General features: G+C 60.8%; 1 protein-coding gene across 3 annotated transcripts in view; it reads right to left on the reverse strand.

Annotated features, from left to right (window-relative positions):
• The window catches only part of TNS1 (tensin 1), a 68,755-nt gene that overhangs the window by 30,745 nt on the left and 23,393 nt on the right, over positions 1-14,617 (reverse strand). For 2 of the 3 annotated variants that reach the window (XM_086751628.1, XM_086751629.1), the window contains 13 exons: positions 13,006-13,047; positions 10,306-10,355; positions 9,807-9,978; positions 9,392-9,442; positions 8,742-8,864; positions 8,378-8,442; positions 8,183-8,266; positions 7,959-8,071; positions 7,251-7,311; positions 5,962-6,037; positions 5,696-5,825; positions 5,323-5,388; positions 4,603-4,764 (listed from right to left, as the gene is read on the reverse strand). In XM_086751628.1, coding sequence (XP_086607754.1) covers positions 4,603-4,764; positions 5,323-5,388; positions 5,696-5,825; positions 5,962-6,037; positions 7,251-7,311; positions 7,959-8,071; positions 8,183-8,266; positions 8,378-8,442; positions 8,742-8,864; positions 9,392-9,442; positions 9,807-9,978; positions 10,306-10,355; positions 13,006-13,047 — 1,195 coding nt within the window. The remainder of the gene's footprint in view (positions 1-4,602; positions 4,765-5,322; positions 5,389-5,695; positions 5,826-5,961; positions 6,038-7,250; positions 7,312-7,958; positions 8,072-8,182; positions 8,267-8,377; positions 8,443-8,741; positions 8,865-9,391; positions 9,443-9,806; positions 9,979-10,305; positions 10,356-13,005; positions 13,048-14,617) is intronic. The other variant, XM_086751630.1, reaches the window with a different exon arrangement.

The raw sequence follows: 14,617 nt of genomic DNA on the forward strand, positions 1-14,617 counted from the left end.
CTTAAATACATTATGCAGCTGAAGAGGAATGGAAACGCACCGCAGCCATGCCACCAACCACGCTCTCTGCCAAACCCAACCTGTTTTCATAACCCCCTTTCTCTGCCCCGTCAGCGCCAGCACTGGTTTCGGAATGGCATGTGCCACCCTGGCAGGAGGCACAGCATGGATCCTGTCCATCCTGGAGCCCCGCCCATGACAGCACTGCTCCATCCCGGACAAAATCTGCACTGGGATGGTGCTGACAATTCACTGGTCCAGGTGACAGCAAGCCCATCCCATGTCCGGGCCCCTCCTTGAACCCGTGCTCAAGCGTCCACTCCTTGACTGATCCAACATACTCAGCAAAACACGAGGCTCCCCCTGCTCTAATCCCCCAAATCGTGGTGGATGACAGCAGGGGGATGAGAGCAGTGTTTCCAGCCAGCCCCCTGACTCACAGCCCCATTTGCTCCCAAACAGTGGCACACGCCAAGTCAGCATCCTCCCAAAACCTCCGAGGTTTGCTTGCTTCTCTGTCTTTTTACTTTTTGCCCCGGTTGTGCAGCCGCAGGCAGTCTGTGCGACGGCAGGTCAAGGGCTCCCCACTCCAGCCTGGCTGCCTGGACACAGCCCAGCCCCACACACATGCATTCCAGCAGGTTTTGACTTCAAGGGTAGTTTAAAGGAGGAAGAGAAGGCGCTGAGCTTTTAGCAGCCTGTCCCTCTCTGCCTGCATCCCAGCCCTGCCTGGTTCCCAGCCCCAGTGGGACCGAGCCCCATCACCCCACCACATCACAACCCCAAATACCAGGTCAGAGGACAGACCCTGCCCTGGGAGCAGCCATGCTCCAGCCAAAATGTCTAGCCAAGTCCATGGATGCCCCAGCATTTCTCCCATGGGGAATAACCAGAAGCACAAGGGAGACACTCCCTGTGGATCCCCCATCCAGCCCAGATGGGTTCCTGCTGCCCCCCAAAACACCCATCTCTCCAAGCCCTTACCTTACGGCAGCCAGAGCGGAGAGCAGCAGAGAGGGGCGGGATGGGGAGGGGGAAGTGGATTCCTTCGGCTTTAGTCAGCTGGCGAAAATGAGAGGAGAGCCAGCGGCTCCCCTCCCCGCCAAGCCCGGCCAGGGGACGGATCCAGCCGTGGGGGGAGAGCAGCAGCCCGCCGGCAGCTCCGGCGATGGCTTTAACAGCTCTGGCCTGGCCCATTTGGCTCTCTGCCTCTGCAGAGCCTGGCTCGCCCTCCTGGGCAGCCTCAGCCCCAGATAAGTGGGGTAGGATTTGACCCCACTGGGGAAGATGTACCCCATGAGATGTCCACCCTCCTGGGGGACCAAGAGGTGACAGCGACCCCACCTCGTGGCCTGCTGCCCTGTGGAAAGGTTCAGGACAGACATCCAGCTCGATCTGGGGGCTCTGGGACTCCCTGGCCTTTGCCACGCCGGGATCAAGCTCTACCGTGACCTCCCACCCCCAGAGCAGTGGGATGCTCATCCTGCTCCCCACCCCAGCGTGCAGGGCTGAGCTGCAGGGGAGCCCCAGGCCAGAAGCATGACTCAGGTGGGGATTTAGCAAGTCTCCCACAGATGCTGGATTTGGCCAGGCCCTGGCCACTCCTATTCCAGTCCTGGTAAAAAGGAGGGGCAAGTAGGGCCAGTCCACTGTAGGGACTGGGATGGTCCAGAGGTGGGAAGCAGGGAGGGGACCGGATGCTGGGTGCAGCAGGACCAGCCAGGGTGGGTCCAAGGCACAGCCAGCACGGAGAGCTGCTGGGTCGGGGACATATGCCTGGCCCTTTTGTGTTATCTTACACCACTCAAGGATGGCAGAGCCCAGTGTCCCCCCACCACAGTCACACATCCAGACCCTGGGGACAACTCCTCCACCAGTTCTGTGCTGGCCCCAGCACCCTGTTCTCCATCAGCACTGGTTTTCTCAGCAAATTCAAACCAGGCCATAGATGTTCCCCACCCAGCTTTGCCCACCTGCCTCTGCGGCACCCCAAAAATGTCTCTGCAGTCATCCTCCAACCAGCTTCAAACCTAGCAGTGCCACATCCAGCCATGGATCTTCTCCTGCCTCCCTGGAGCCAACCTGGCACCCTGAGAAGAGGCACCACGGTGCTGGCAAGACATCCTTCATCCACCCTAGACAGGGGACATCTGAACTCCCAAAGCAGCCAAAGGAGGAAACGCCCCATCACCACCCTTCAGCCTCCAAACATCCTCTCAGCCAACCGATGGCTATGGGGAGGCAGCAGGAACCCCTCACGCAGCCGGCACAGACCCCAAAGGAGGAGGAAGGAAGGCAGGCAAAGCCACAAGCCTCTCGAGGACACCACTCACCTTCCTCGTACCATGTGGGGATGGATGACAGCCAGCAGGACGGGTATCCCAGCGCACCCCACTCTCGCTAAGGATCGCGGGGTGGCTCGAGCCCAGCGGGCAGCAGGGACTCTGCCTGCGTAAGGCAGGAGGGTGAGCTCATCCACGGGGCCAGCCCGTGCCGTGGGGGTGGTTTGCGGAGCAGCCCTCGCCTGTCAGACCCAGCTGGGTCCCCTCAGCCAGAAAGCAAGATGTGGGGGTTCAGATCCTCCTCTCATGCCCGGTGCCCCAGGCGAGCTTGGTCAGCCAGTGACCCTGCTGCGACTCAACTTCCCCTTCCCCAAGCCCCAGCAGATAAGCACAGAGGAGGCAAGGAGAACAGCAGGACAGGCACCATCCCCAGCCATCTACCTGCCCCTCCAGCTCCAGGGTCCCACAGGGTCACCCCCACCCTGTCAGGCACACCCCATACCCCAGCTGGGTGCCCCACACTGAGCCAAAGCCACCAGAGAAAGGGCATCCACCTCCAGTGAGAGCAGCTGGCAGAGAGAGGGGCTGGCACAGGGGGAACCCACCGTTTGGCAGGCGATCCCGATCCCGTCGGCCCCGGGACGCGACAGCGGTCTGCGGGGAGCCTTCGTCGAGCAGCAGGGACAGGCAGTGGCAGGGACGAGGAGCGACGGCTGATCCTACCCCGGCACCGGTGCCAGTGCCAGCCTCACCCCCCCCTCCGCCCCCGGCCGCCGCTCGCTCACGCCTGGTGGTGCCAAAAATGTGGCGTGCAATTCCCTGACCAAATAAGGCGAGAACAACCATAAACAGGGACCCCCCTCGCACAGCCAGGCACCGGAGTCCCCATCCTGGCCTGGGACGGGCTGGAGAAGAGGGAAAATGCTGACAGAGAGGGAGGGAGACAAGAGGCCCCCAAGCCCACGCTGGTTCTCCCAGTCACTGTTCAAGCTGCCCCATGGGGTGACAGGATGGACCCCCTATGAATGGGGGGGGTCGGAGGGCAGCCTCCTGCCCAGCTCATTCCCAGACCAGGGCAGTGTTTGCAAATCCAAGGTGCCCTCATTCCCCAACACCACCCTTCCTGCAGGGCACGGAGGGACCCCACATCTGCCGAGACCCCCGGGAGGTGACAGAGAGACGCCCTGGGGTACCTCCACAGCCCCAACACCCACCAAGACCGCCAGGAGGGGACAGAGAGGAGCCCTGAGATACCTCTGCAGCCCTGCGAAGGGCTGGGAGTGCAGCTCTATCCTGGGAGCCAGAGAGGAACACACATGCACCGAGGCACTGGGGTCTCTGCAGGCAGGAGGGGGCTGCCAGCCAGTCCCACCAGCTCGGGGCAGGGGCAGAGCCATGGTCTGAGCTCAGGGTGGGGACAAACATCCTCTCCTCTCAGGGCCGGACCCACAGCTCCTCAGCTCCCTGCCGCATATCTGAGTCCGCGTGTCACGAGTTGCCTGTTTACTGCCCCGTGCCAAGGCAGGTGCCCATGCCAGCTCCGCGCAGCCGCCACGGATCCAGCCCCATGTCCTCACCATGGGCAGAGACCTCCTGCCCAGCCTAGGCACCGAGCCCCCACCCTCCTCAGCGAGCCCAGCTGCCCGCAGCTCCCACTCAGAGCAGCCAGTGACCTTCAGACACATCAGGGACCGCAGCTGTCCCCGCTCTGAGTACGCCTGTCTGGACTGGGCCAGGAAAGCTCAGGCATTTGCTTGGCCACAGGTGGCTTCGCCGCCAGGACAGGGGCCCACCGCCCTTCGACATGCAAGTACTGCCTGCTCCTGCCAAGTGGGTGGCCTGCTCTCCGCATCCAGGCGGGTGCTCAAGCGGCTTTTCCCAGCTCCAAGCCATGGTGCAGACCCTCCAGGGCCAGTGAGGTGGCCTCATCCCCCAAGGGAAACTGAGGCACAGCTACGTCCCACCATGCTTCCACTGTGAGCAAGGAGCTGGGAGACCTAATCGTGCCCCCATTAGGTCCTGCTCCCAAAAGACTTGGGGTTTGGGTTTCCCAGAGCTCTGGGATGTGAACCAGGGCTGGACCGTGCTCCACACAAACAGGGTTTTGTGAGCAAAAGCACCAAAAAAAAAGAACTTCAGCTCCCTGGTACTGTCGGCAGGAGGGAAGGTCAACGAGATCTTCCTCTCCCAACCCGTGGCCACGCTTCACCAGCAGTGGCCACCTGCCCCCAGATCTGCTGCCCACCAGTGTCCCCTTCCCTAGTGTGACAGGAATTCCCACAGGGACACTTTGGCCACCGACCACCCCGCGAGCCCTGACCTTTCTCCAGGTGCTTGCTGGGCAGGGGCGGCTCAGCCCAGGTGCCCTCTGTGCTGTCCTCACGCTGGATGTTGAAGTTCTCATAGGAATCCCACCGGATGAGTGGATCGGATGTGTTGTAGTCCACAGAGACGCTGGGCCCATTCTCCAGGTGCTCCATGCCTGGGAAGAGGTTGGATGGTCAGTCAGGGTGACGATGAAGCCAGCACGGGTGGGATGGAAAGAGGAGACGGAGGGAAGGCACAGGCAAGGGAAAGAGAGCAGGAGCCATAGGGCAAGGCAGGAGAGTCACATAGGAACGTGGGCACTGGCAGGGGTGGATGAGCATGGGAGGTACATCAAGATCTACAAAGAAGGTCTACAAGGCTGGCTGGGGCTTTTGAGATTGCCTAGGGACATGCAGACGGACTGATGTCAAATGTACCTACGTCTGGACTTTTTGGCTGGAGGGGTCCTCTGTTCCCAAGTACCCCCTCCCTCTCTCCTGGGCCAGCAAGTGCTGCAGAGAGTGGCCTCCTGGAGAAGAATATGAGCGTGACAGGGAACCCATGGACGGCCTCCTAGATCAGCATCACTGCCTGGACCACTCAACCCACCCTGGTGACAAAGAGACTGCAAACGGGGCAGGGGGAAGTCACAAGGGAGGCAGCAGGGGATAGAGCTGGGGAGCAGGAAACAAGCATTCAGCTCTGAATTCCCATGGCAGTGAGCCAGCCGTACCTTGGATCTTCTCGGGGCCGTAGGAGAACACGAACTCCACCTTCCCGTACTCAGGGAAGCGGTCATCTGGCAGAGAGAGAGCAGAGCAAAGGGATCATCTCCACCCATCCCTCCAACGGCACCCGGGTGGCCACTCAAAATGTGCTCAGAGTGCAGGGCACCCACCCCGGCCAGCACAAGGATGGTAGGGGGTATCCCGGCATGGGGCAGCACGTCTCAGCTCCCAACCAACCAACTCCATCGATGGAGTAGGGGTGCCCTCCTTCATCAGGGCTGGATTTGGGGTGGGTCTTCAGACGTACCAGCAGTAGGAGCAATGTCAGAGGGGCACATGGAGGAGGGAGTTTGAGTGGGGAGGTGCTGAGGTGATTACCTCTGAAGGCCTCATCCAGGTCCTCCTTGCCAAAGACAATGTCAAGGTCGTGCACAGCACATGTGTGGAATTGCACACGGAAAATCACATCACGAGTTGGACTGCGAAACTTCTTGTGGTAACACTTCAGCTGTGGAGGGGAGCAGGAACTGATTCTCAGGACAAGCCCCCAGGCCTGGGCAAGGGGGAATCGGGGGTCCCAAGACACAAGGACCACCCATCCCCCAGCTGCTGCCCATGCAGGGGGCTAAGCCAAAGCTCCTTACCAAGATATCGCCCTTGAGGAGCAAGCCAGGCTCGATGGTGATGCAGATGCCCGTCTGGCTGTCTCCTTGCACATTACTGCAGAGAGGTACGGCAGGAGGACATGAGCTGTGGTGCAGAGATCCCTGAGAGCTCCCAGCACCACCTCCACCAGCCCCTTCCACCCAAACCCAGCCAGGAAAGGTGCAAAGGAGGTCTTGTCCCCCACCCCAAAGGGCACCACTTCCTAAGGAGAGACAGGCAGGAGGGAGAAACTGAGGCACAGCTCAATGAAGATGCTAAAAATCCTGGGTGGGAGGGTTTGACTGGGATTTGAGTGCTGGGGCTGAGCTATCGGGCTGTCCACCTCACTCCCATGGGTCAAGCGGAGCATGGGATGTGGAGGGAGAGTTCTTGGGCAAGGCTCTCCTCCCTGCCTCAGTTTTCCTGCTGGAAGCCCTCCCCTCCCCAGGGCACTCAGGGGCTGCCTCTGGGCGGTGGCGTCAGCAGCGGGGAACAAGGGAAGAAGGGAGTTGGATTTCACAGGCAAGATAAACCTGGAGTTTATTACCAGCATCCCATAAACAGTCTATTAAAAGCTGAAAGGCGAGGCTGGGATGGCAGTAAATCTCGGCTAACGGGGACGCCTGGCTGCAGGGAAGGGAGATCCTGGTTCGGGGCGGGGTGAGATGGGAACACCCCCAAAGCGAGAGGCTCTGCTCCCTCCAGCCGGGGGTCTCAGGCTGGGATATGGCCCCGCGGAGCATTGAGGTGGCTGGAGAAATCTGCTCCTGCTTTGCCTCCTCCAGCACCTGCTCTGGGAGCAGCATCAGAAAATGGTGTCACGGTAAATTGTGGGGACGTTAAAATGGGAGGGAAACTCCTTACTGGGCAGAGAAAGAGAGATTTTAGGACTAACCCAGGCAGGAGGAGCAGCTCTTTGGGCAGGGAGAGGAGAAACGCCACCATCTCCTAGGGAGATGCCCCCATCCCTGTCCCAGATCCCCACGGGGACACCCAGCCCCAGGCTCTGCTCAGCCCCGGGCTCCCTCTGCTGATACGCGGAGTCACTACAGCCCTCCCAGCAGAAGGGCCCAGTATGGCCCAGTATGGCCTAGTATAGCCAGTTACCACCTCCAAGGAAAAGGAAGCCCCTTTTTTTTTTTCAGTTCCCTGGACCGCAGGCAGACTAAGCACAGGGCACCGGACCGCTGAGGTCTTGGCCTTGACCCTCTCCATCTCCCCCCGCTTGCCAAACCCATGGCGCTGGGAAGGAGGGAAGCCCCCATCCCCGCGGTGAGGAGATAGTTACTAGATCCCCGAAGTGTAGACGGGCTGCATGGCCTGGTAGATTTTCAGGAAGGGCCGACAACCTGGAAGACATCAAGGCGGGGAGAGAAGGCGCGCTGCTGTTAGCCGGCAGGGTGGAGGGGCCGGGGCAGGAATTAGTCACGGGGGAGAAATCCAAACAGGGAGGGAGCCAAGGCAAACAGCCGCTCCCTGCCCCGGCCAGCCCGCACCGGCCATGGGCAACATCTGGGACGGGCAGAAAGGGATGCTCCAGATGTGGTGGGAAAGGGAGCAAGTTCCTTTGAAGGGGGGTCCAAAGCCCAGTTTGGGTCCTGTAGGGCTTGGGCCAAGCGCTGGGCTGGGGATGGAGGTGGGATGATGGTCTCTGAGCAAGGGATTGCTTCTGAGTAGAGGCATCGGGCGTGGTACTGCATCCCAAACCCCAATCCCAGTCTGGTACCATGCTCCAAAAAGCCAGGAGAAAAGGCTCAGCAGCCCAGGTTAGTGACCAGCCCCGTGAGCCTTGCATAGTGGGGGGACCCCTTGAGGGCATCTCTGTGGAAAAGGGTAGCACCCTGATACAGCAAACAGGCACGGAAAGGGAAAGAGAAATCCACATTGCCAAGGAAATTGTGGAAAATATCCCCCATGGAAAGCAAGCCCGGTCAGGCAATGTGGGGTGGTGGTGTGCACGTGGGGGTCAGGCTGGGGGAGGCGTGGGGGCACCTACCGCCTTTTGACTCGAAGTTGGGGATGCCGTGCATGATGACGTGGTGGAGGAAGAGGGGCTTGTTGTTCATCTTGATGCTGCCGGACAGGAGCCCACTGAAGTAATGGATGTACCTGGAGGGGGTACAGGCAGGTCAGGGGCAGGACCCACAGTGAAGGACCCCTCTTGTCCCCCCTGCATCCAACCACCCTGGTCACAGGGGCAAAATGCATGGTGGGACCCACCTCTTCTGGGATGGCTGTCCCGCTGGCACCACCTTGTCCTCGTAGAACCGCTTCATGGCAAACCTGTCCAGAGCCTGGTTGGCACTGTAGGGACAAAAAGGTAGGTGAGGCTGAAGGAAAGCATCGGCACCAGCACCCTGGCACTGCCGGGACAGTGGGCCCCAGGGCCACCCCGGGACCGCGTGTCCCTCTCACCTGGCCGAGATGTTGCTGTAGTGCATGTAGGCAGCCACCACCACTCCCAGCCGGCCGCGGTTTCCCTGTGGGCACACAGAAGGGGTGTCACGGGGCAGTGGCGGCTGCGAGCACCCAGGCACAGTCGCCCCGCACACGCGTACACACCAACCGGTCACTATACGCATGCACATATGCACACCCCAACCCTTATATACACGCACCAACACACATGCATGCTGACACCTACCCACAGCCCAAGACACAAACCCCCACATTGCCTGCATCCCTCAGGTTCCAAGGCTGCTCAGCCCCATCCCTGCAGCTCCCCAGCCCCCCCAGACCCCCGTCGCTGTGTGCCCTGGCGGGACAGGGTCCGGCCCACCTTGTTGTGCAGCACCACCACGTTGTGCGGTGCCGCGTTGAGCCACGTATCCATGGCTTTGCAAATGCTGCAGATCTTCTCCAGCGCCGGGGTGTGCAGGTCAGGCCACCCAAAATCCAGCACCTGGGCAGGGGGAACAGCCAGGGGTCACACCCACGCCAGCCTCTGCCCCCTCAGCAGTCCCCAGCCTCTCAGCATGCAAAGCCCAGGACACATACCCAGGGTGGGCACCACCGCGTTGCCCTGATGTGCCCCTCCCAGCCTCTCCCTAAACCCTGCATCCCACTTCCCAGACCCCTGCCCTGGGAAGGCCATCGGGGTCCCAGATCTCAGCCCCTCTCTGAGTCACTCGGCTCAGCTGCCCAAGGCTCCTCCATGTTCACAGGGATGGGGACGATGCTCTAGGGAGGTCTCCAAGAAGCCCCAACAGTCAGATGTGGGCTGGGGACATGGCAGGGGGTTAAGCTGAGACCCCACAAACTCATTGGGAAGTCCCGGTGCTTTCCTCTGGGCTTTACCCACTCAGCTCCTCCACCAGCTGGCTGGGAGAGAACGTGTGGTTGTTCCTTCCCCAAGCAGCTCACAGCGGGGCGCTGGTCCCGCAAACAGCCCTACCCTGAGCCCCTCTGCTCCCCACAGTTATGACCCACCTTGGGGTGAAGTTTGCTGATATCATGTCTTCGCTCCGAGAGGTTGAAAAGCTTCAAGGGAGAGGAAAGACAAAGTGAGGGAACACCCTCCTCCCTTGCTGCCACATCTCACCTCTTCCTCACCCCAAAGTCTCTTCAGATCCCCCCATGAGAGGTTTCCCCAGACACATTAACTCAAGTAACACCTTGCCACAGGACAACATAGTGGCCAAAAACTCCCAGGTGGTCCAAAAGGGACTGCAAAGCTTCAAGGAAGGAAAAAATCCATCTGTCTTGGTGCAAAGACCTCCCCACACCAGAGTCAAGCCCAGCCGGAGGCAAGGATGCAGCACCCATCCCCTGCAGCACCCATCCCCAGGACCTGAGCGCCCCAGCCCTTTCCCCAGCCTGGAGGGGACCCAGTCATGTCCCTCACCACGTAGTTGTTCCCATGCTTGGACTTCAGCATGTGGGCCACCTCACGGAGGTTGCTGCAGAAGCTCTGCTCTTCAGCCGTGCTGGGGTAGGAAACGGCGATGATCCGCTCCGTGATGTACACCAGGTCCAGCTCGCAGCTGCTTTCCATGGCCGCGGTCAGGCTCATGCTCCTGGGTGAGGGAGAGCACTACTGTCAGGACACAGCCTGGGGAGGGGACTCTGTGACCCCTCCCCACCCTGCATGGCCCCTGGGATTAAGCGAGACAGGCTGGGACACATGGGGGCACAGCAACAGGGCTGCCCACAGCTGTTCCCTGCTCCCAGCCCCATTGGGGTGTCTCAGGGACCCCGAGTCGGGGATGGTGAGTCATAACCCCTGTGTCATCTCTATGGGGAGCATCTCCCAGCTGTAGCACATCTGGAGAAGCAGAATGTTGGGGGGGTAAGGTTCAGGCAGGGCAGAGATGGTCCCCAAAAGGGGAAACTGAGGCATCTACCTGGATGTTTTGCGGCGTGACTGCCCGCTCCTGGGGGATTTTGAGGCATCCTAAAGAACCAGAGAGGAAATGTGAGTTATTGCCATGACCCAGCCTACAGCCAGCACTGGGGTCCCGCTAGAGCTGGGTACGATGGTTCTGCGGGAGCATCCCACCACACTGCACTGCGCACCATAACACCTTCAAAATATCGCTGTCTCCAAATCCCACCCATTGAGCATCCCGGTGGCACCAAATGCCCCAATGGCACCATCGCCCAGCTCTCGCAACCCCAGCATGGCTGGGACCAGCCACCACAGGCACGGCGGGGCCGGTGCCTCGGCACAGGGTCTCAGAGGACCTTTGAGGAGGATGCTGTGGGGAGGACGACAGTCTCAGGCATGTCACGAGTCCCTCCGGTCTCAGCCGGGCTCCAGGCACACACCTGGCAGGACAGAGTGGCTTTGGTCCTGCCTGGGGCAGGGGCAGGTTTCTTGCCCGAGCAGCGGCAAGGAGCCAGCCAGGCACAACGGTTTGCTTTGGCCACAGCTCCACGGAGCCAAACCAGGAGGAAATGTTTGAGCTCTCGGAGCAGGAAACTTCTATTTATGCATGTTCTCCGGCCTCAAGAATTTCATCTGCAGCCGGTTTGCTCAGTGACTTCGTGACCTCAGCCGAAAAACAAAGCAAGGTTTCCAAAAAAAACCGCTAAGGAAAAACACACTCACACCTCATTAGTTTTAGTATCTCCAGCTAACAAGCAGGAGTCATTTAAAGACTCATCTTGCGCAGGCAGCACCCCGAGCCCCCGAAAGGATCCAGAAACAAGAGATGAGCCCCACAGCCAGCTCCTGGGATGTCACTTTTGTCCCTGGAGCTGCAGGACCTGCTGCCACCCTCCTCGGGGCTGCAGCAACCTATGGGACGAGGTGGGAGAGGTTTCCCCAGCACCCTTCACCCGCCATCTCCCACCCAGCATGGTCCCAGGGCGGCTCCCAAGGGCAGCCAGCGCCTCCATCAGCCTCACGTCCCCCTTTCAAGGTCAAGCTATCTGTCGGAGCAGAGCCACTCAAGGAGGCAGCAGCCCCGTCCAAGCACCCAGGTGTGCATGGGCAGCAGTGACAAGCCTTCCCCCTAGGTTGTCTCCAGGGTGCCCCAAATCTCCTGCTCACCCCAGAAATTCCTCAGCATTGCTGGGGGCAAAGAAGGAGTCAAAATGCAGCAAAAAGAGAGGTAAAACCTTCCCTGGCCAGAGCCGGGGTGTGTGGAGTAAGCTTGAACCTGAGCATGGGCTTGTCCCTGCATCCCACATCGGTGACCGGGATGAGACCCTCACCATGGGCTCTGCTCTGCCCCAAACCTTCATAGTGGGAGACATCTGGGGTCGCCATCCACACTGGCCAGCGAGGGGAGCCCCATCAACTTCTGTCACCCTTCCCAGCCACAGCAGCCTCCCAAACCGCAGCCTTGCCCGACGGAGGAGCTGGCATGGGGCAACCGGCACTCGCTCCCCTCTCCCAGCTGGGGAAACTGAGGCACGGGAGGGCGAGCAAGGTGGGAACGCAAGAGCCCCTCTCCCTCTCCATACCTTGACAGCAGTGAGGCCCTTGCTAATCCATTTCCATGGCATGGTGCCTCTGCTCCTGGCACCCTCCTGGCCCAGGGGAGCGCGTGTCCAGAGCGAGGGCCCTACAGTGTCCCCCACTCCAGCAGGACCCCCCCAGCTCTGCCCCCCCCGATCTAACCGCAGCGACACTGCTGTCTTTGCTGCCAGCCGCTGCACACGGAAGAGTCAGCCCGCGATCAGCTGACAGGGGCAAGCGCTCACGTTATCAAACACTCCTGCCCGCCACCGGGCTGGAAGACCCTGCAAAGGTCCCTTCTGGGGCAGAGACCCCAGCTAAGCCAGTATGTCCCAGTTCAGCACAGCACAGGACAGGCTGGTCCCAGCCATGTTTGGTTGAAGACCCCCCTTGAGAGCCCCATCAAGCATCCATCTCCCTGCCCCAGGCTGGCCCAGCATGTCCCCAGGATCTGGGGAGCATCCAAAACCCACAGGTACCTTCTGCTTGGAAAGATGCAAGGCACAGAAGAGGCTGCAGAAATATCAGGAAACTTCCCCAAAAGAGAGTAAAGCTGGGAAAGGGGGCTCCTAACTGTCCTGCTGGATTTTTCCAGCTGTGGATGCCCTTTCTTCAGTTTTGAGAGGGACTGCAAACATCTCCTGGACAACCAAAGGGATGGGGCAAAGCCAGCTCCCAGGTGAGGAAGGCTTTCACCCTGTTCCTCATGGGAATCACTCCACCTCCATCCCTCAGGTCCCAGCCCCTGCACGCAGGGAGGCCGGCGAGCTGGCTGCAGGCGGGGGGAAGCCGTCCGCATTGACTTTGGCAGTGCGTTTGTCTACACTGTCTTAGCAATTTCATGTCCACAGATTAAATAACATATCCCCGGCTCCGAGACAGGAAAGCCGGCTTTTGTGGCAAAAGCCCCGTCCCCCTCTCCGTTGGGATCCCCCACCACCTCTGCCGCCAACCCTGGGCACCTCGGGCATGGCCAGCATCACCTTGGCTGGCAGAGAGAGAGGGCTGAGGGGGTCCCAGAGATGCTGGGGGAACACCGGGGCATCCCAAGCCGAGGGATTTTGGCTGTGGGGGGTGCTTGCAGCAATGGGACAGTGACCCCCTGGCAGGTCTCAAGGCAGCGACTGGCACCACTTACCAGGGCATCTACCTGCTTCGTGATGCTCTCCCCCGGGGATGGCTTGCAGGCAGGCAGGAGGAAGAGGAGGGTGAGAAAAAAGCAAAGGAGAGAGAAGGAGAGAGAGATTGAGAGAGAGACACGCACACAGAGCAGGGGCTGGGGTCAAAAGTTCCCCCTGGCTATTTCTGGCCCTTCCTAGGAAACGCACTGCAGTCCTGTTTCCTTCCCTGCCTGCCAACGTGTCCGCTCTTCCTAAAGGTCGGGAATCCCTCGAAACTCAAGCACGGAGCTGGGGCGATGCTCAAGTACCAAGGGCGCTGCTGTCCTGCCTCCCAGCAGCCGCCCCCTGTGCTGGACTGGCTGTCACGGATGGGGAGTGTTCAGCCAAACCCTGCGCCCACTCCACAGCAGGCACCCGGTGCCCTCCACACCTCCAGGATCCCATTCAGATCCCCCGTGGTCAGACCTCGCAGCCAGGAGGTAAACATTGGGGTGAGCCCGGCACAGCCCCACACCCAGCCTGGCCGCCGGCCACTGGCAGGCCCAGCTCCCCCAGATAAACCCGGCCCCGCGGGGCTGGCGAAGGACCCTGGCAGGAGCAGAGCGGGGGTCCCAGATGCTGAAAAAAATGGGCAAATTTGGTGACAGGCCACTGGAGTCCACTGAAAGCTCTGAAATGGGACTGGGGACAGGAACTAACTTCCCCAAATCAGGGAGAGTGTCCGGACCCCAAATATAGGCAGCAGGGGACAGATACCTCTGCCTGGGGACAGCTGGTTGAGGTGCCCAGGGGTGGCAGAGCAAAAGGACGCAGCTGGGTGGCTTATGGGGGTCTTGGGACCAGGGGGACAGAGGCAACCCCTGAGACCAGGCTGCTCTGGTCCTGGCAGAGGAGCCGGGGCTGCTATTTCCAGCCCATGGGACGGGGCAAACCCCTTTTGATTTCCTCCCGAAGCCGCAGTAACGGTCTCAGCTCGAAGCCAACATGTTTTTGCTGGTGATAAGTGCCCGAGGAGGCTGGCAGGGGCGGTGGGGTGCAGGCAGAGATTAAACCCAAGGCAGATAACCAACACGAGGCCCCACGGCGGGCAGCACACTCTGCTCCCATCCCATCCCCTTGCTCGCGTGGGCTCACACACTGACCTCATGAGCTCGCAGGAAGCCACCCCCCAAACCCATTTTTCAGGTGAGACCCCTGCCCAGCTACAGGGTGCCCAGCCCAGGGCCTCGCGTGGGGCACGGCCACCCTGGCACTGCCAGGCTGCCAAGCCCGGAGATGAAACCCTGCCAGGGCCTCCTGTCTCCGGCGCCTGCCCCAGCAAGCCTTGGCACGCGTCCGGAGCAAGAAGGAAGGGCGGCCGCGCCAGCCTCAGGCAATGCCAGCCTCCCCGTTGTCATGTGCCCGCTCTGCCCACCGCCACGGGTGCAGCTGGGCTGGGGACGGGGCACGGGAGCCGCTCTGCCGGCAAGATGCTGCCTGGTGGGCATCGCTGTGCCACGCTTCCCAAACCTCCTCCCTGGGCATGGTCCTGCTCCCAGTGCCATCCCAGTGCCCCGCCAGCCCCAGAGTCCTGCTGTGGCCCAGAGCAGTGTGGTAAGGGAGCACAGCTGCCTGCCCAGCACCCCTGTG

The sequence above is a fragment of the Chlamydotis macqueenii genome, chromosome 6 (assembly GCF_036417535.1).
Source record: "Chlamydotis macqueenii isolate bChlMac1 chromosome 6, bChlMac1.mat, whole genome shotgun sequence".
Classification (NCBI taxonomy): domain Eukaryota; kingdom Metazoa; phylum Chordata; class Aves; order Otidiformes; family Otididae; genus Chlamydotis; species Chlamydotis macqueenii.